We start from the raw sequence: 21,146 nt of genomic DNA, 5'->3' as shown, positions 1-21,146 counted from the left end.
ACGCTTACAAATTTGAATGTTATGAATGAATTTGAATTTGAAAGGGAATTTTGAGATTTGTAACTTTACTTTTGTCGGAAAAATATGAAATTTCATGAATCTTTTTGAGATGTTTTGAGGAGAGGTCCGAAATTACTTCAACGCCAAATATTGCGCTTTTGGTACAACAAATGCGCAGGCCGCGCGTTTTTTGTATCTCCCATCGGATTTGGATTGAGTCGCACGGAGTCAATATTATTTGCGGGCAAGAGTCAACCCGGAGTCACCTTGGGTTAAGTGGTTTATAGCCCAGTCGTGGGTGGACGCACAATTATACCCTGGGACGTATAACCTTTATAGACGATATCGAACACGGTGACTATAAATAATATCAATATCGAAATTGAAATTCGTTGACATCTGCCACTGTGGTGTGTTAATAAAAGAAAGCAGTTATGCCTACAAATTCGATCCAGTATTCTGAAAAATACTCAGATGACAGATATGAATACAGGTTGGTACCTATATATCAATATTATGCATCTAAAATCCATATTATCTATGCTATGCTGTTAAAAGTTTCATCGCATGTGTCACTCTTGCGCTCTTGATCTTGACCATGAGCACGTTCATCTGTTGTTTTTCCTATTACAGGCATGTGATGCTGCCATCAAACTTGGCCAAGAGTGTTCCAATGACCCATCTGATGACGGAGAGTGAATGGAGGAATCTTGGTGTACAGCAGTCTCCGGGGTGGGTCCACTACATGGTTCATCTTCCTGGTAAGCAATATTTATGCCACGGCCCAATACCACAGCACAGCACCAAACCAGCGTCTTCCAAACTCTTGCTGAAGTTTGCTCAGTTTTATTAAATGTTTGAATGAAAAGATTGATAGAAATGGAGCTCAACCTGAGGCGAGTTTGAATTGTGCAGGCCCAAACTCGTCCACCTCAATGGGCAATTAAAACTGAAATGGGGACTCATGAGGATTATTCAGAACTTGGAATCAAGTTACCATTCCCACCAGCTGCAGATGGTCCCCTCAGGAGTCGGAAGCCTCAATGCACCCACGCCACTCGAACCTGGGCCCTCGCCACTGTTATACTATACTAACGTTCTGCTCCACTGACTGAGCTACAGAAAGTACTGACCATGGGGAATATGACAATATTGTACCCCGACATCCCAGTATTCCATAACAGCCGGCCTTTGCTGCCCCACAGAGCCGCACGTGCTTCTGTTCCGGAGGCCGCTGCCTCAGCCGTCAGGAGGTCGGTCTGCCGCCCATCAGAGCCAGCCGGTCACCTGCCAGTAAAGTGAGACATCACCCAGCCCGTCACCTGCCAATGACGTGACGTCACTCAGCTGGTCATTATCGGTGTTACGTCACCAGTAGGACGAGACGTCTCTGCTGCGGTACCGTTTCTCCGTCATGGTAGGTTCTGTGTGGCGGTGCTGTGACCAATCTCAGCGGGATAACTGAGACTGTAACATGTGGGTGTTTGAACGTTGTAAGACATTGCTCTGTCACCGTGGGTTTAGACTGTCGATAGTTGCTGGCGATGATCAGGCAATGCTGTCAGACTTGGTGTCTGTTGTCGGAGAATGTGTTATTGCTAGGTCCAAGGTCATCAGTGTTTCATCTATCATATTTTCATCTCATAGTTCAAACATTCGGTAAACTAAGCTGTGCGGCCGTGTTCGTCGCTTTTTCCGAAATTCCCATAAGGGGGTGGAAGAAGAGACCCAAGCCGTGGGTGGTGGGCTGTAGTAACCGAAAAGATAATCCGACTAACGGTGACCCACGCTAATTGCTCTTTTGGCAATTTGTTCTCCGAAGTGCATACCAACTTTCTCGGCTATAATCGACTGCAGGTCCGTTCCGTTCGATATTACGCACTGAATGGTGTCTCGACTCTCGTGTTCCATTTCACATCTGACTGTCACCTGTTAGGTACTTCTGTGTTTTGCATGAAGGGGTGGTTTGGTTTGGAGCCCTGTCTTATCTGTGCGTAATGCGTATGCCCTGCATGCATTGCAATATAATGTAACCAAAGCAATATGTGTTTTTTTTTTGAACTCGCACCGTCTGGTTTTGCTGTTTACATTTTTCTAGAATTGCTTCAGTTTATTTACCAAAGAGTGCCTCTGCCTACAGCTCCTAAGCCTAAATAAATGATTAGAAAAAAGACGCACGCATATTGGATATAACATGCCGGCTATTTTTTTGCAGTTTATCCACTTACATTTCGTCATTGGACGTACTTTCATTTGTATCCTCGCTCTGCCACGCTCGGTTAACTCTGGCCGTTAATTCCCATCGAGAGCCGACAGCTGCTGCAGCTGCTGATAGCGCAGCTAACCAGCCGACAGCTCCGGTACCGCACAGTGCTGTCACTTATCGCACGCACTGACCGGCGAACTTCAAAATTCAAGCATGACCGCCTTGTCGTCAATTCCCAATTGTCTAGGCTTTCGCAAGAAAACAATCACCGAGGTCGACCAAGAATAAACAAAACAAGTTGTCGTCGACTAGCCTCCGATCCCCACCGGTGGACTGCGTCCGCACGACTCGCCCAGACCTTTTGGGCCCCATCGGTGGAACGGCAGACAGTCTGATAATCCGAACCGATCGACAAAAGACGGCGTTCTCTGAATTACTGACACGCTAACGAATGATATGCGAATGTAAAGTAGATATAACGTGACGTCGCGCTTCGGCCCATTCCTGATCGTTAACCGATAATTATTTATTGCACGTGCATATCGAAGACAGCATAGGTAATGCTCGAGTCGCCTATATGTAGTTGGATATAGGTAGGTAGAACAACTGGCCGCTGGCTTCGCCCGTGTATTGTCTTCGTTTTACTGTACGGATTCCCAAGAACTCCCACACCGACACAGGACTGCGGCTGAATTCGCCCGTGTATTGGTCCGAACTATCCGGCCCCGCCACGGCCGGCCGATATAATAAATAAACTCGGCACACGCACACACAAACTGAGGGACCCTCCCAGTAACTTCTGTCCCAGACGTCACCACGGCGGCGCCTGCCCCGCCCCGGCCGCGTCCGATATCGGATATATTATCACACCCGAACTGGCCCGTCCGGGAGCCCACCAGCCGAGGGTGCGACCCCCGAACCGGGCCAGGGTTTACCGTAACCAGTGACTGAATGTTGCCGCCACATCATCCCATCGAGGGCAGTGTTAGCGTTACACATCAGGTATGTCGTGTCAAATGTGCGGTCTTCTCTCTCGGACAGCGCACGGGCCGAGGGTTTGACTCCGTGAACTGACAGGGTTCACATCTTCCATTGACTGTGAAAAGAATATTGCCGCCACATACCTTGCACCAAGGGCGGCATTACATATTAGGTATGTCTTGTCACAAACGTGCGGGCTTCTTTCTCCTCGTAGCATGGGTTTATCTGCATTTCGTATCATACCCGCCTGTATGTTCCATTGCAGGGTGACACGTCGATATTCACACAATATCGACAGTTAGTGTTCATAAACAGCTCACTCACTATTCGCCGCGCTGCTCAAAGTGTTGCACGCGTCTCCTGCGCAGCTCCTCCTGTTCAGAGACTGGCTCCGCAGCGGCAGCGGCAGCAGGGACCGGTTTCGGTGCGGCCGGACTGGCGGCAGCAGCGGTCGGTGTCTTTTCGGCGGCAGGGGCGGCGGAGGCGGGTGTCGGACTCGGCGGGGCAGCTGCCGCCGCGCCGCCTTCTGCTGTCGGGGAGGCGGCGGCGGCAAAGGCGGCAGCTCCCTCGGTGGCGGTACTGGCAGAGGGCGCTCCAGTCGAGGCAGAAGCCGCGGGAGCTGCAGCAGCGGCTGCTGGAGGTGCTGCGGTAGGCGCCACTCTGAAAACAAAATGACGAATGAAACATGAATACAAAAATACAAAAGATCCACACAACACATCCATACATCAACATTCGACAGGTATCCGCCTAGGTAGGAAGTACGCCAAACACCCGAGCGCATCACTGGACATCAACAGCCATCACTCACAGACTAACCAGAAAACACCTGCTAGCCCTGTGAGCTGCCGCGCGTTCATACGACGCCCACTCACCCTGCGACGGCTGCGGCGCGGCTGTACTGCTCCATCATGACCACAGCGGCGTCCAGCAGGGTGCGAATATCCCTCAGAGCACGCACGCGGGCCTCCAGACCGGCCCGCTCCTGGCTCTCCAGTAGACGCAGCTCCTGCTCCGAGAGACCGGACAGGTCGGCCGGCGGAGGCGGCATCGGCGGCATCACTGGCGGCAGAGCGTTAGTCAGCGGGCTGTCGTCGTGGGCTGTGGACGGTGGGCATCGGACATCCCCATCCCGCCACTGAGCCGGTCGGCGGCTGTTTATCCAATCAATTCACACACTCAAGTCACATAACTCAGCAAGGCAACTGTCGCCTACGGGTCCATGATTTAAGGGTATGAACATTTCTCAAACAGTGTTTCGTACAAGAATAACACCACGTGACCAGCAGACTGAGCGGTATGCAGCAAGCACTCAGAGTAATTAGCGAGCATCAGCTCAGCGAGACACTCACTCATGAACTGGGCGAAGGGGAATGCCGGTAGATGTCCGAAAGGTGGCGGCGGTGGAGGCTGTGGCGACCCGGCAGCGGCGGCGCCTCCGGCTGGTGACACGGTCAGGTCTACATGAGAACACTCACACGGTACCGTTCAGGTCACAAGGTAAGATGGACCGTAACACTCCACATTAGCCTCTGGACGCACCACTACTGTTCACTGAACTAGCTGAGACTGGGCCAGCTCAGACCATGTAAAACTACAAGTAGATACTGTAACTAAAGCAGTGATTTGAACGGCCAATCGCCGGGAAACCGGTAGCATCCCGAGCCGTGTCTAGCGTCTGTATCGATCTATCTAACCCTCCGCCCGGAGCGGGTGGTGGCCCACTCAGACCATATGGCGCTGAACCCGACTACCCAACTGTAGCGCCGCATCCCATGTAATGACACCAATCGGCCACTCCAATCAGATGAACTACACAGTCGATCACGATCTGGACCGTCTAAATGAGACGACATCCCAGTCGATCTCTCATATCTCGACCGGTCCCGATAAGATCATTACGGGCGGTGCTGACTCGGGTATTCTGACCTGCCGGCTGACCGGCGGCGGCGGCGGGCGGGGGCGGGGGCGGCATGCCCGCCGCGGCGGGCGGCACCACGCCGGGCGGCGGGAACGGCCAGAGGAACGGCGGAGCGCCGGCTGCGGGAGAGAACGGAACGGTTAGTCGACAGGCGACCACTGACAGATACAGGATAATACGCCAGTCACGACGCTCGGTACAACACATTGGACCCACTTATCAAGATGTATCCAGTTACGAAAAATCGAGCGGCTGTGGTGTTATTTGACGACTTATGAAATCGATCGTACTTATTGGAATCACCGTTTCAAGGTTTCTAGCGTCAAATCCATATCTTTCGATCCCACGAGTTTAGCAAGGAGCAACCACAAGTTTGCAATTGAAGTAATCAAGCGCCCACTTCACGCGTCTCCCGTCTCCGCGTCGTCCCCGTTACTGACCGTTCTGTGGCGGCTGTCCGGGCGCGGGCGGCTGCTGGGGCTGCGGCTGCGGGGGCGGGGGTGGGGGCGGCGGGGCGGCCGGCGCCGGAGCGCGCAGAATGTCCATACGACACGTGGGGCACGTCTGCTGGCGCTGGAACCACGAGCGTAGACACAGCGCGTGGAACACGTGGTTACAGGGCAGCTTCTTGGCGCCGGCGGCTGCAGACAGAGACAGAAGGGTGGTCAGTATACAAACTGAGACAGAGATCGGACTGAGACGGAGGCAGACATGGGGCTGAGGCGGGAAGTGAACGGAGAATTATTGGACAAGGCCCTAAAAACAGTCGGGTTTGTACGATTAGGGGACGGAATGGCACTGGGAGAAGGACGAGTGTGACATTGAGAGGCTATGGGTGCAAAGATATCACGCTCATGATTCATCTCACAGGAACGAATAAAACATATGGGCTCGCCTGGGCGGCCCCTAAACAGCGTTAACAACAATAACTAGACACACACAATATACATGACGACAAATCCAGTCACATAATTCCAACCTCACACAAACACGCTCAGATCACACAATCACAATCGTTCACACTCACACGACACGTCAGAACAGCCGGGGCCGCCCGCCGCCGCACACTCTCTCGGCAGTAACGTATAGCCTGCTGCAGCTCAGCAGCCAGCACTGAGCAGCAGAGGCCGGCCAGGGGCGGCGGTAGCACCCGTGACCGGAGGCAGTACCGGGGCCCCACCGACGTCACCAGTGCGGTCAGCAGGCTGCCAGCCAGTGGAGCCGTCGATACATACGCAGCGCAGAGGCGGCGCCAGGGTGTCTCACAGGGGCGGCTTGCGACGGTAGAGCAACCTGACCCGACCCCTGATAACGCTTATGACCAACACTGCTCCACGCCCCGACCTCCCTTATTCCCAACCTGACGACGCCCCTTCGATTTTGCACACGAGGCAGCACACCGGTTCGGAGTTCATGAAAGGTGACACGCCTCTCAAATGTCACTCCAGCCAGGATGGGAGGGGGGGGGGGGGGGTAGCAGACGGCCAGCATTCTAAACAGCGATTTGCAGCGACTATGCGCTACCTCACGGTGCGGTAGGCCTAAGGTAGGTATAACGTTTGGTTACGGCACAGTCAACCCAATCACCGGAGCAACCGATCGACACTGCACAGCACCGCACGCGGTCCGGGTGTTACGCAATCGACACCGGGTCAAAACACCGCCAATCACGTGAGTCATAGGAGCCACGTCTCAGCCGTACCGTAGCCGTAGGTGTAAAAAACAACTTAACGACTTGATAACCAACAACTCTGATGAAAATCTAAGGTTCACAGTAGGTAATATGTAGACCCACCGAGGGGCTGAGCCGCCAAGTCATTATAAAAAGACATTCAGCTTAGTAGCTGCATTGCTAAGCTGAATGACTATAATTTGATCAAAGACCTCGGACAATATCCATCATTGCAGATCCGGAGAATCGGTGACGCGGGATCGACATCATCAATGTCAAGTCAATAATCAATGATCTAATCAGCGGGAGATAGTGACTGAGTGCGTCATTACCAAAGATAGCAGCCTACCGTAGTCCAGTGTCACAGCCTACTGTTCATCACCATCACAACTCGACAGTCACTGTGAATGACTGAGAATCAGTTATCGACCTTCATCTCTTGTTACATCCACAGACAATCGAGGAAACAGTCCCATCACGGGCCCACAGTGACATCCTTAGGCCATTGCCAGCGGAATATTCGACCAACTTTCAGAACACGTCCAGCGACACTTACCACAACCACCACCCGCCACATCACTCCCCCTCCCCCGCCCGTACCGTCCGTACCTTTCAGTGCCACCGCTCTCCTGCCTGTACTGCCGTACCTCTCAATGTCACCGCTCCCCCGCCTGTATCGTCGTACCTCTCAATGTCACCGCTCCCCCGCCTGTACCGTCGTACCTCTCAGCGTCACCGCTCCCCCGCCTGTACCGTCGTACCTCTCAGCGTCACCGCTCCCCCGCCTGTACCGTCGTACCTCTCAGCGTCACCGCTCTGCCGCCTGTACCGTCGTACCTCTCAGCGTCACCGCTCCCCCGCCTGTACCGTCGTACCTCTCAGTGTCACCGCTCCCCCGCCTGCGCCGTCGTACCTCTCAGTGCCACCGCCCTCCCGCCTGTACCATCGTACCTCTCAGTGTCCCCGCTCTCACGTCTGTGCCGTCGTACCTCTCAATGCCACCACTCACACCACTGCGTCCACCGCACGACTGGGCGCGCACTCATCTCTCACCGCTCCACTGTCCCCGACCCGGCCGCCCCGATAACACGGTCGGCCGGCGGGCCCGCCAAACACACAGCGCGATAGCCACGGTGGGTGTGATACCACAGCCCGGCGGCAAGGCACGCCACGTCACGGTAACTCACGAATGTTACGACGCTAATAGAGTACAGTCACAGTGCACACCAGCCTTAGCTGGTGTGGTGAACCCTCGTCAGCGCTGAGCCATATTCAGTGTAACGATACCAGCCGTGGCCACGAGCGCTGTATATAAGTCGTCTTTTTCGATGACAACCCGGCATGCAGCCATCGAACTTATAGAAATCCGATAAAAATGTGAGGGAGTAGGATCATCAATAAGTAGCCGATGAAAGTCGAACTACTGTGCAAAGTGCGATATTTAAGGGGGGGGGGGCAATTAATGAGGCTTAAGAAGTTATGAACCGTCGAATATATCAGGTCACAAAATGCGCCAATGATCGCAAACGTAGGACCGTCGATACCTAGTATGAAAGTGAAGAACAATCCTTAGTACTTGTGAACAATGAGTGTGACTGCCTCTCAGCGAGACAAAAAAGAAAGAAAGAAATCAGAACGATGACAGCTTGACGAATAGACGAATACTGTCGACGGATCCGGGCTAGCCTACCCAGTGGCAGTGAAGGCTGACCATTTGAACGAATCTAACCATATCTAGCCCGTGGCGTGTGGCCTGAACGCGGTACAACTCCATCACGGTCACCACCCACGCCAGCCGTCCGTCCGACCCACCTGCGGTCATCTCCTCTCGGCAAATGATGCAGACGCTGTCCGTGTTCTGCAACTCCTCCTCCGTCACGTTCGGGTACAGCGTGTTCATGTTGTGGATGGCCCGCCGGGACAGAATCACGTCACTTAACGCCTTCTTAAACGACCTGGCGGAGACAGGACAGTCAGATGGAGGCAAGTGGGTGGGAGAAAAAAAAGAGCAAGACGAGCGGGGTGTTATAACGTGCCTATATTGCTATTCTAATAAGAATTTCGGATGGAAAACAGCGGTCTCGGATAACAATCTTGGGAAACACCATGAAGATCACGAAGTACTGTGCATCGCTTACGCTCACGTCCATTCATCGCTTGCATCTGTTAAGTACGAGGCACGCCATCGCTGTCTTTACTTACGAATCTGTTCCGTCAATAAACTGAAGATGATTGTGCGACCTCACCTGAGAGCGAGATACATGGGTCGGATGGCAAACAGCGGCAGTGTGTGGATCTTGACCATGATGAGCGTGAACACCATGTACAGGATCACCTTCACAAAGCCTGCGACACAGAGACAGCCGGCGGATCGGTCAGAGTATATTCGCCACTAGCCGGTGCTTAACGACAATTACGATAAATGTACGGTACCGACAGCTAGCATGCTGTCACTGCCCAGTAATGGGAGCCATCACTAGGAAGCCCCTCTCTCTCTGCCATATTTGGCCCTCACCAAAATGAGCAGCTACCCTCTCCTCTCCCACTCTCGCTCACCTATGAGCAGCTCTGTGTGCAGCAGGTGGACGGCCTTGTTCTCCCAGGGCGCCTCCCGCTGCAGGTCCACTGTGTGCAGCACGTACTTCACCAGGACGTAAGCCACTGCCGTCAGAAGGATGGCGTACTCGAACCCAAACACCAGCTGGACGGACGCACCGCGCGTCACCGTCGAGTGGTACGCGTACGCGATGAACGCCACGTCCAGCAGAGAGAGGAGCACCAGCAGCGCTGCAGTGCACCGAGGGGGGGGGGGGGTCAGGTCAGGGGTGACGGGAGGTGAAGATGCCGGAAGGAGGAAAAGATGAAAGCGGTTGCAGTTACATTCCACCACACACATATCACAGATGGTACCTGTAAGCAACCGAATCAAAATCTAGCACACTAACGAAAAAATCATATTAACCTAAACGCATATTGAAGGCCGACGTTTTCTTTTACCCAGTATCTATAAGTCAATCAAATTCAGTGACCTTTGGCAGCTCTCAATACTCACAGATGATTCGTATGTGGAAGACCCAGGTGATAACTGGACTCCGCTCCATCTGCGTCACAGAGAGGAGACACGTTCAGCCGACAGCGCTTCAAATAGATGTTATCGAGCATCGCTGTAACAAGTTAGATGGCCAGCGCTGCCAGCTGTTAAATGAATGCTTTTACTTTGGCGGAATAACTCGACATTTTGATGGCAGAGTTCACCTGCAAAAGAAGCAAAAATCCGAGCTGCCAGCTTAATTTGTCAATCATCTCCAATTTCAGTATGAAATGGAGTGATGGTAGGTTCAGTACGAATGACGAAATGGAACTGATCCACGATCCCCGTGAACTGAGATTAATAAAACGAAAACGCTCCGATTTACATCGCCCACTTACATAATCGACGCGGTCCTCAGCCAGCCAGTGGAACGACTTGAGGAACAGAAGCAGCGTAAAGAGCGCCACAAACTTGGGACTGAGGTCGTCTCTGAACATGGTGAACGCCAGACACGTCTCCGTCACCGCGTACCACGAGCGCTCCATCAGGTGCTGGAGGAGGGGGGAGGGTCAAATGTCGGAACACAAATCCTGCCAAATATGAGACTACAGTTGAAGCATGTTCAATGTCCATTGAGGAGAGAAAAGAAAATCAAATAATTTGCCAACACTCAAAATAAGCCATTTACCTCAAATTCTGCTGCTCGTAGCTGACCAAAGAATATCTTCCTCACCAGCTTTCCAAATAGTATGACAAGCACAAATGCTTGAACATATATAACCTGAAAGAAGAACAGAAGCAACGAAAAACATTAACATGAGCAGCGACCAATCAGCAGTAGTTTAAATGAGTAGGAAGTGAATAATAAATTGTTTTTGATTAAATAAATGAATAATAAAATAACTGAATGCCTGCTTAGTTATTTGTAATATCTATTGAGATCAAAAGAAATGCTGGAGATCATAAGAGAGCATAGGCCATAGAGCTGCTGCAAACCATACCATGGTTAATTTGATTAGCTTAACAAACAAACATAATGAATGAAGTGTTACCATGCATCAATATCAATATCCACTCAGAGGATATTACCATTCACCACTGGGCTACTTACTGCCAGGCTGGCATTGGACTTGGTGAGGTACACCACTGATGGGTAGAACTGTTTCTTCTGGTAGAAGGCATTGCCAACCACAGCTGCAGTGAGCAGCACACTCAGGGAGGCTATCAGGGAGGCATTCATAGTGGCTGCTTTTGCTGCTTGCCTGGAGCTCCTGTCAAGTGAAAAAGGGAATTGTAAGATGACTTAATCAGTGGCATGTGTCAATGCACTTCACAAAATTATGTTCATCCCTATAAGTGAAAGGGAAATATTCATTATGACCATAATATTAACTACATAATATTAACTAGTATCAATTACATGCAAGGATAAAAATCAAAGTTATTGATAAAATTATTACTATGATTTGATTTGATACATGATGATGATTTTATCCAAAGTTGTGGGCCTGTGGCATTTGAGAATCAACAGACAGGAAAAGATCATTGGGGCCAGAGCAGGGACGATGGGTAAAATTACACACCAGCTGAAATTGGTAATCATATGCAGTTTCCAGGCTTCAGATTTATGGAGCTTATCATGGACTGGACTTGCAATTTATAAACTCCCTAACAATATAACATGTCTAATCCTCTAGGAGCTGGGGCTATTATGTGGCCAATTCTTATCAGCACAATGCTAATTGCTAGTTACGTTTTGAATGAAAGCTACCTACTAACACCCCTCTCAACATCCCTTTGGTGATCACTGATCAGTGCATGTCTACATGCTTAGCTGTTCACCAAAAAAAGATAAGAGAAAAGTCAGAACAATGCAAAAATAACATTAATGCAAAAACAAAATAATAACAAATATTAATAGACAATGGAAAGCCAGCTGTTGAAAAAGACGACGGAACAGCCCGTATGATGACACAAATAGGTCCTGATTCCTGAAGTATTTTAACACTCATCAACTATGACATATTGATATGTGCAGAATGTTCATATATTGTGTGAGGAATAACCATCCAAAGATAACAATTGCAGCATGTAAAAATATAAACAGGCAAAGAAGCTGTAATGAAAACAAACTTACCTCAGCTCAATCTATTTGGGGTTGATGTCTGTTAGGCTCAACTTCCACTAAGCTTATGGAGGATTTAAACACATTTCAATTTCAAGAGCATTTTTATCTGGTACTTTTCATCTTGAAGGCGTATATCCGCCAGTTGTTGAATTTTGAAATATGTCCCTGCGGGGGCAGCTCTGGTCAAAGTTCACTGTTGCAGGTCACAGCAGGTGCTTTGGAAGCCAGCGAGAGTTCACAAGCGATACAGAAAACCACAAGCCAGATGAATTTCATAAATTTCTGTCAACAAGTTTCCATTCTTTAACTTCCTCAACCTAATAAATGATGCAGACATATGTCATATGTGTCTGACTCCACAACAGAAAACATTTGCGACAAAATATGACGCAAATAAGTAGCAATACTGTTCAATATCTCATAAGTGCATCCAGTTGCCTAGCAACTACTCAATATTACGGGTGCGGTTATTTTTTCTCATCTTAGTTTGCTATTTTGGCGCGATTTTGACAATTTCTGGCGCATTCCACTTATTTACTTTAGCGGCCATAGGGCAATGGTTTACTAACGGGAGATGTGATGATTTGCAGCAGCAATACTTGAAATACAAAGAAGTGAAGCAATTATGATACCTATTATTTTTTTATAATGACAGAAGTAACGTGGAAGAGAAAACATTTTGTGCAGCATGTGAAAACAAGGAAATAGAATGAAAGAAGGGCTACTACTTTTCATGCGTCCGAAACCAGCCACCTCATCATCATAACATGGTAATGATAGTTTAAGTTTATGTTAAAAAAGAATAGGAGGTCTTTGTGATGCCTCAAAGCAATTAAGTCAGGCATGCTCTTACAGACTTAACGTTCAAGTTACGAGACCCCATCATACCGCTCCAGTGGCTGGTGCTTGAGCTTGTCAAATACCTAAATGTTTTGCTCAGAAATTGTTTAATTTATTGGTTTCTTGAGTTTCACCAGATAAAGATACAAGGTTGGCTGATTTGGTTTTAGTTATCCATATTAAAGTGCACTGTTTGTGACAAGATTATGGAAATTGTAACCTCAATAATGAAATTTCATGCTGTCAAAGCTATGAGATGTTGCCTTGAGTTTGAAAGCAGGCAAACATGGATTGAAGCTGTTTTCTAAAAAAAAACTGCTTTTTAGTGACTTTCACCTCATAATTTGTATTTATTCAATCTCAGAATGGGAGCAAGGCTGAATCACAATTATCTTTTGGGAAATGCTCTACAAAACTGCATTGTTTTTATTTCTGTGGCATAATTTTGTACCTAATTCAAAGACTTTCTCTGGTGTAGTTTGTAAGATTGTTTGAACTTCTACTTTCTGACCTGTTTGGTGCCAATAAATCCTGCAACCTATTTGGCTTATTTACCCATCTCTCTTGCCATTCCTACATATTTCATGTCAGTCTATTGCATAAATATTGTGTAGTTAACATTCTTCATGATATAGAAATGAATGGTACCTATAGAGGCTCGATGTGGGTAAATGAGAACCAATGAACCTATATTTTTTACAATGGCATCAAGTCCTCTTGTCACTGCCATGGATATCACAGAAGATTTTGCTGAACTGCGCAAGAGAATCCTGTGCAAGGAAATGTTTTGCATGATTTAGCTTAACAGCATAAATTTTATTTTCCCAGTTGCATTGGAGCTCTGCTGGAGTTTGCTGATGACAGTATGCTGAAGGGCTGAAGCTGGTAGCTCTGGCAGGAGTCCAGTGTCCACCAGCTCAAGATCCGACGCCGCCGCGTCGCCGCCGTGCGGCACTCCGCGGAGACGGGGACGGCGGTCATGATTGAAGACACCGCATTTCCCGCCTGGACTGTCCGGTCGGAGACTGGTAATCCCTCCGGTGAGCCGCGCACCGTGGAGCTACTGCACCGCGCGTCTCCACCCGCAGCGCAGTGCCAGCAACGGTGCCGTGAGTGCGACATCTGCGTGCATGTGACGCAGTGCGACTGTCACGACTCGCGGCTCAGTGTTAACTGTCAGTGGGACAGTGCGGCTCGCGCTCGTTTTAGCGAGGTGCTCTGTTGTATATAACCACCTTGATGGAGACCTGTGTGCTGCCGCTTGAGTTTCAATGTACAGTTTTATGCATCAAACTAGCGTAAGTAAATGGCTGCTAGAGGTCAATTTGAAGCGCAATTAGTACCCATAACCCAGCTGGGTTGAGCGAGTCATGTGACTAGTCCCGATGAACGTACTGTTTCGATGTCGTCAGTCGTAGACTTTTGTAAACCATTCGTTTCGGAGCTCTGTGTTGTGTTGTTCGGGATCACAGTTGTTTGAGCAGTTTGCTTTATGCGTCGTACGCTGACAGAACGCGGGTCGTACACAAGTCACGTGTTTCCTTTCGCCCCTAATGGGTTACTGCGGTACCTATGCAGTTGGAATGTGTCTCGAGACACTAACTGGTCGCTCTTGGTTGTGAAAATGACACTAGCTGCCAGCTGGTCGCACTTGGTTTCAAGCTGCGCTTGGAAATCGTGCAATTTTATTTGCATTTTGCAATGCAATTTTATTGCCGTTACCGTATTGGTAGCTAGTGTCAGAAGTTGTCCATTTGATGCGTTGTCACTTGTCAGACGCTGTTGCCTTAGTACTGACAAATTGATGGGCCGCGTTTGTGTTCCTTAAGAAACGGATCTCAATATAAGGTGATTCAGAGGTAGGAACCTGAAGGCATTCGTTCAGACCTTTCATTTTATGAGGATGCACTGTTTCATGAGCAAGAACGAGCATGGCTCTGGTTGAGAGAAGCGCAATCGATATTTGTTATCATGTTTGTAGACTGTGGCCACATTTACATCACTATTCAACTCCACGCACCAGCATTATTTAAACTGCTTGAACCTATACTTCATTTCGCTAAATTTCGGGGGCGTCAACCTACGGTCCGTGGCCGTTATGTTTGGCCAATAACTAGATTTTGTACATATTAACTGGTTCATATAATCACAGCGTGATGCCCCGGACAATTTTTATTTGATTCACTGATAATGAATGTATCCCAATACCGCACAAACTGAGACTAAAACTGGACAACTCGCTTTTCGAGGTTCAAGTTCATTATCTTCAGATGTTATGGTATGGTAAGCTAAGCATTTAATGTTCGAAGAAAATGGTCAGCGTTAGCAGTGCTGAGCGGGTATTATGAGCTTTCAGTTATTTCAATATTTGTTTAGGCTATTATTCTTTTGGTATCTCCTGTCAATTTCACGCGGAACATATAGTATTATCATACGATCGCGGTAACTACATATTTTCTGCCGGTTACTGTTATTATCATTGATTCGTAATATTTCGCTACGAGCGTGGCTCGATTAACATTGTTATTATATTGGCATTCAATATTTAAGAATAAAAATCTTTTAATGCATTCCAATTCCATCGAAATGTCAATATGCAAAAAAAAGCTCTAAAAATTGCAGCAGTTTTGTGAATCAAAAATAGCTGTAAAATAGGCCTGTATAACTTCAACAACAGTGCGCCGAAAAACGTCTAAAAACGCGTAAACAAAAACTAAGATGTAAAAAAATAACTGCACCCAATATAACTCGATATCATTCATTCGGAGAGCTAGTTGCCTAGCAACAACCTGCTAATAACAGCCTTTATTTTCTTTTCGAACAATGACGTGCCTTGTGATGAGTCGTCCGAGTCGTCCAGTTACCGTTCTGACATCTATAGACAAAAGAAGTAACTATAACTTTTATGACGCTCAAGAGAGGGGTACATGTTTTAAAGTTTTGGTGAATGCAGTTTGACTGGGCTGGTTTGACTGGAAATTGAAATTGTTTGGCGTTCCGCGCTGAATGCTCAGCAAGATTATCAATTTACTCCAGAAACCGTCAAACTTATGGCGCCAATGGTGATATCCCCGCTGGTGCCGCAAATTGAACTCTTGTTACTGGGACAGATTTGGCATTTCAATTCGGAACGCTGAAGCCAAGGAAGACTTCTAAAAGGTATGGCGAATAACTAATAAGGCTTTAGTTTTGATTTTGGAGAAGCCCTGCCTTAGGGGTGTTCACGGGCACCGCACACTGCTGCGTGCGGTGTGTGCGGTACGTCCAGCAGGCGTGGGGGTAGGGGATGGGTAGGCGGCTCTGACGTCACGGCTGCGTGCGGTGGACGGTCCGCTGTGGCCAGTCACGACCGGCCACAGCGGTCGCTGTGTGCGGTGACGCAAGGCTGACGTAGGGACGCAGTGGGCGGAGCTTGGAGGCTGTGTGCGGTCCGACCGCACACAGGGTCCGTGAACAGCCCTCTGGTGTGTGTGCTGTATGATAACATACTGAGGCCATTTTACCAACAGAAAAATAGCCGCCTGTCGGATTTTTTTTCCTGAAGACCGCTTCACATACGGAGCGTAATTCGTAAAACGCGATGGGCACGTAAGCGCGTTGCCGGACAAAATTTCGTCTGACATTTTTTCGTCGGACAGTTTTTCGTCCGCGTATTTACAAATTGCAACCGAGCTCCGCCGTGGGGTAAGGTGGGCAGGGGTTTTCGCACTACGGCTGCGGTTGAACTACCGTCTGTGGTAGAAACTTCAGGATGATGGCGCGTTTCATACGAAATGTGGCGCAATGTTTGTTTGCTTCTGAACTTGTACTGTTATTGTTGTGAATTCTTGAATTGGGAGTGTTTCGATAACAATTTGTGGATTATTTGAGTTTCTTTATATAAACATAGAATAGTATTATGAAACATTGTGTGGAAACTGCAAATACTGATATGATCAATTACTTAGTTTGCGAATTGATACACATTTTGTAGAGATTTGTCTGGCAAATGGTGTAACAAACCTCAAGCCTATCATGATCTGAAGCTGTTGTAACAAATCAAAATTGCTTTGGTGTTACATAGTACCTTGTTGGAAAGACTGGAGCATGGTTCAAGATGATGTGTAAAAATTCAAGATTTGTGGGAAAGCTTGTGACTGAAGAACGAAAACAGTTCTATATGATGGCTCAATCAAACATGGAAATGGACGACAAAAGTAGAGTTTCAACATTCCAGCATGGGAGAATAACTTCAGAAATTCATAATTCTTGTAGTATTGCATTCTTCTTATGTACAGTTATAGGTTTTGTTAGGGTATTTGAAATTCATTGTGTCAGTTGAGATATAGATGGATTGTGGACAAATTTTAGAATCATTGCATGGTAGCTAGGTATAAGGTATTTGTTCGGTAAAAAGATATGTGATGAATGCCATGAGAAGGTTTTTTATGATTTAATATATGGTCGTTGTTGCCTACCTACAAAAATGCAAGCTTACTAGCAGCTAGTTTCTGAATCAAATCGAAAGTATTTGCCATGAATGTAAATATGTATCTGCAAAGTATGTCAATAAATTTGTGTGATGTTGACCAGAGAGCTTTATCATCTGGGCATTTATGTCGCTTCTTACATTAGGTGTTAAGCATAGTAATTACGGATGAACTTTGTGCCAATATCTTCAATGCACAATGTATGTAGCATGTCTACAACCCTCACTGATCCTGCTATAGCTATAGGCATTTGGCACCAGCAAGACCAAGGGCATGAACTTCACAATTGCTCAACCTTTTGTCATGTACCACCAGTCACTTTTTTACTTAAGGTGCACATAGCAGTGCACACAACAATGTGCAGAGGGCCTACACAAAAACAACATGATTAGTGTGCACTATGCACAGGATTGTACCCTGATTATTTGAATATTTTGATCACTCAACAGTCAACAGTCAGGAGATAATTATTAAATATCACATTTATTATACATCACTTGTCAAACAAGAGCATGATGACACACATTTTGACAAGCAATCATGGTAGTATTCCAATAAGTTGGACAGTCATCTCCCTGGGCGTCATTTTTCCAGGAAGGTACCTCTGCAGGTGTTGTGGTAGGCTAGGTTGAATTGGGTCAAGTTAGGCGAAGTAAGGTCAGGTGGTTAGGACCCGGTCAGACCGTAAGGGCTTGTCAGGTTGATTTTAATCTTTCATTCTAATTTGACATAGATATACATTACCTATGTTTTTGCTCCAGCCTGAATTTCATTAGGTAATGAGTTAATTTTGCTTTGTTTTTATCAGGGCTGCGGAGTTGGAGTCGGAGTCGGAGTCGGAGTCGGTCGGAGTCGACAGTTGTGACCGGAGTCGGAGTCGGAGTTGGAATCGATTTTAGAAACCCGAGCCGGAGTCGGAGTCGGAGTCACCGAAAATCTGTCGACCCCGCAGCCCTGCTAGGTCTGCAGAGTCGGAGTCGGGAGTTGGAGTCCGTCGGAGTCGACAATTCTGCCCGGAGTCGGAGTCGGAGTCGGAGCTGGTTTTGAAAGCCGGAGTCGGAGTCGGAGTCGGAGTCGCCGAAAATCCATCGACTCCGCAGCCCTGGTTTTTATCTGTCTTGTTGTGTGTTTTTGTTCCTTATATTTTGCCCCATAGGCAAGGGTGGAGCTTTTCCAGGGAAGGTGGTGGAGCATGATTGGAGGCGCTCAACCAGACGGCATAGGAGGGCACGGTTTCTGAACGCGCACTGATGCCTGATTCAAGCCACGCTGTCTTCATGCGTGGCGGCGCGCTACTTAAAAGTCCCTGAAAGAACGGGAAGTGATGCCGATAGAACCTTCAATCATTCTGGGCTAACGCTTATCACTTGGAAAAAGTCGCGATCCCAATTCAATCGAAAACCTGTGGGCTCTTGTTTAGCAGGAGGTGTATGAAGAGCCACCCGCCATAAGCACTGCTCAACCGCAGGCACAGGTTTAGACGGCGTTGGTCCGCATCAAAGCCAGTGTGCTTGAGAATCCATTGGCGGAAATGCTCCAGAACATTCGCCACTGTGTGGGTTTCTCATTTCCTCTCTGACTGTCCTTTGAAACCACTCCAAAGATATGCAGAAACCAACGAGGTGAGTAAACTGTGTTTTTTATGAAAGGTAGCTACAAGCTCAGTTAAAAGAAAAAGTACCAGATTGTTTTGTTTTTGCAGCGGGAAGAAAGGTGTCCGGATAATTTCGTTACACCCCCTGTCAGGGCTGCGGAGTCGGAGTCGGAGTCGGAGTCGGAGTCGGAGTCGGTCGGAGTCGACAGTTGTGACCGGAGTCGGAGTCGGAGTCGGAGTCGATTTTAGAAACCCGAGCCGGAGTCGGAGTCGGAGTCACCGAAAATCTGTCGACTCCGCAGCCCTGCTAGGTCTGCGGAGTCGGAGTCGGTCGGAGTCGACAATTCTGCCCGGAGTCTGAGTCGGAGTCGGAGCTGGTTTTTGAAAGCCGGAGTCGGAGTCGCCGAAAATCCATCGACTCCGCAGCCCTGCCCCCTGTGATGTTCAAATGGTTGCTAAATTCGAAATCAGCTCCAAAAACTAGCCTAGAAACATGTAAAACTCGAAAAAGTGAACCGAGGTCATCAAAGGTCATTGAGCTGACCTGACCTTCAGGTGACCTTGACACCCACCCTAATGCATGGGACCAGCATCATATCACATGTCTCAACGCTTGAAACCACGTGAAGACTGCAACCGCGCGGCTAATGCGAGCCGACATACGCCGAATCGCGATTTGGGCCAAACATGGTCTCGAGAAATAGGTCACAGGTCAGAGGTCATTTGGGTCAGGGTCATGAAATTTTCAGGGTAGGTGTAAAATTGATAAAATCGGGGGTATTGAAAGTTTCGTCGCGATCGGACGGTTTTTACGCGAGTTACTCACGAAAAGCCGATAAAGCGCACCCAAAAAGGCAGAAATATGCACATGCGATATCCTATACTGCGAAAAAAGGTGCATCATTTTTGAACGTCGCCGACAAATTGTAATTACCCTAAGCTCAGGCAGATGTATGGTAGAAAATCCCCCAAGTGAAATAAACTACGGCGGAAATAAAATACCCTACGGCGGAGCTCGGTTGCAATTTGTAAATACGCTTTTCGTCCGCAGATTTTCGTCCGACTTTTTTTCGTCTCGCATTTTTTCGTCTGTACATTTTTTCGTCTGTGCATTTTTTCGTCTGTACATTTTTTCGTCTGTACATTTTTTCGTCCGGACATTTTTTCGTTCGTATATTTTTTCGTCTGTACATATTTTCGTCCGGACATATTTTCGTTCAATAAATTTTACGTCTGTGCACCCAAGGTTGAGTGAAAACATACTACAATGCTATTCAACTGTGGAGGCAAATGACGTCATAATAATACTCGGGGCGAAGCAGTGCAGTGCCGAAGTCAATGCCTTAGGAGAGATTACAGGCAATGGTAAGTCAAATATTTTTAGGTTAAGTGGTTGTGTATCTGGCTTCAGGCCGAAGGCCTGAAGCCTGATGCATAACCACTTAACCTAAAAATATTTGACTTACCATTGCTTGCAATCTATTCATGCAAGTAACTTTTTCCTTATCCCCCGGTAGGCAAACATCAGTAGGTATAAGGTTAGGTTAGGTTAGGTTAGGTTAGGTTACGTTACGTTACGTTACGTTACGTTACGTTACGTTACGTTAGGTTACGTTACGTTAAAATTGTAGACGAAAAAATGTCCGGACGAAAAAACGCACAGACGAAAAAATATACGAACGAAAAAATGTCCGGACGAAAAAATGTACAGACGAAAAAATGTACAGACGAAAAAATGCACAGACGAAAAAATGTACAGACGAAAAAATGCGAGACGAAAAAAAGTCGGACGAAAATCTGCGGACGAAAAATTGTCCGACGAAAATCTGCTGGACGAAAAACCGTCATGGAATCCGTAAGCGGTTAGCGGATAGGGCTTTATTACCGTTTACGTTCCATATGTGAAGCGGCAAAAAATTCCGGCAGACGGCTATTTTTCTGTTGGTAAAACCCTGATTGTGATGTGTGCGTACGGGGATGTGTGTGTGGTGGTGGTGGCCAAGTGGTGGCGAGGTGGTGGTGGTGGTGGTGGGGGGGGGGGGGGGGGGCGTGCGATGTTGGTGAGGCCGGTGAGGCCTAGGGTAGGTATACGCCCAGGAGCCACACGAGTTTCCATGATGCGTGCTATTTTGACGTTTCGCTAGATTGAGTTGGTACCTAATTCGTAAACATCTACCCACTGTGGTAACACTGGGTGGGTAACCCACATCTACCTTAGTAAATACCTATTAGGCGTGCTCATGTGTATTATCGGTTGGCACGGTTGGTACTTGCACACCATGTGCTACCATGGTAGCACAATGC

General features: G+C 48.0%; 2 protein-coding genes and 1 long non-coding RNA gene across 6 annotated transcripts in view; 2 read left to right on the top strand and 1 right to left on the bottom strand.

Annotated features, from left to right (window-relative positions):
* The first annotated feature begins 181 nt into the window (after positions 1 to 181).
* Positions 182 to 2,042, top strand: LOC122366247. The gene is made up of 3 exons (XR_006253858.1): positions 182 to 493; positions 634 to 761; positions 1,206 to 2,042. It is a non-coding gene; the product is annotated as an uncharacterized LOC122366247 (long non-coding RNA).
* Positions 2,043 to 2,895: 853 nt separating this feature from the next.
* LOC122366243 (E3 ubiquitin-protein ligase synoviolin-like) lies at positions 2,896 to 12,309 on the bottom strand. 2 transcript variants are annotated; one of them, XM_043338250.1, is made up of 14 exons: positions 12,257 to 12,309; positions 11,949 to 12,104; positions 10,923 to 11,082; positions 10,500 to 10,592; positions 10,210 to 10,362; positions 9,833 to 9,881; positions 9,337 to 9,567; positions 9,027 to 9,126; positions 8,593 to 8,735; positions 5,549 to 5,749; positions 5,117 to 5,227; positions 4,540 to 4,629; positions 4,063 to 4,249; positions 2,896 to 3,847 (listed from the first exon to the last, which is right to left on the bottom strand). In XM_043338250.1, the coding sequence occupies exons 3-14, from the start codon at positions 11,049 to 11,051 to the stop codon at positions 3,511 to 3,513; spliced, it is 1,824 nt and encodes a 607-aa protein (XP_043194185.1). In that variant the 5' UTR covers positions 11,052 to 11,082; positions 11,949 to 12,104; positions 12,257 to 12,309; the 3' UTR covers positions 2,896 to 3,510. The 2 variants fall into 2 exon arrangements, with proteins under 2 accessions (XP_043194185.1, XP_043194186.1); XM_043338251.1 differs by having other exon boundaries at positions 12,275 to 12,292.
* A 3,292-nt stretch (positions 12,310 to 15,601) lies between these two features.
* Positions 15,602 to 21,146, top strand: part of LOC122366239 (trithorax group protein osa-like) — a 96,013-nt gene continuing 90,468 nt past the window's right edge. For all 3 annotated transcript variants that reach the window (XM_043338243.1, XM_043338242.1, XM_043338241.1), the window contains exon 1: positions 15,602 to 15,938. The gene's annotated coding sequence lies outside the window, so the exon portion shown is untranslated. The remainder of the gene's footprint in view (positions 15,939 to 21,146) is intronic.

The sequence above is a fragment of the Amphibalanus amphitrite genome, unplaced genomic scaffold (genome assembly GCF_019059575.1).
Source record: "Amphibalanus amphitrite isolate SeventyFive unplaced genomic scaffold, NRLGWU_Aamphi_draft 000792F_arrow, whole genome shotgun sequence".
NCBI classification, from domain to species: Eukaryota; Metazoa; Arthropoda; class Thecostraca; order Balanomorpha; family Balanidae; genus Amphibalanus; species Amphibalanus amphitrite.
The sequence above is the reverse complement of the archived record's forward strand: the minus strand, read 5'-3'. Positions and strand labels throughout refer to the sequence as shown.

Bases quoted from the DNA above. Each gene is read 5' to 3' on its own strand.
- LOC122366243 (XM_043338250.1), bottom strand. From the start codon at position 11,051: ATGAATGCCTCCCTGATAGCCTCCCTGAGTGTGCTGCTCACTGCAGCT. The intron at 9,127-9,336 runs GTGAGCGAGAGT...TCTGTGTCGCAG, and splicing joins GCACACAGAGCTGCTCATAG to GCTTTGTGAAGGTGATCCTG. The intron at 8,736-9,026 runs GTGAGGTCGCAC...TGTCTCCGCCAG, and splicing joins CCCATGTATCTCGCTCTCAG to GTCGTTTAAGAAGGCGTTAA.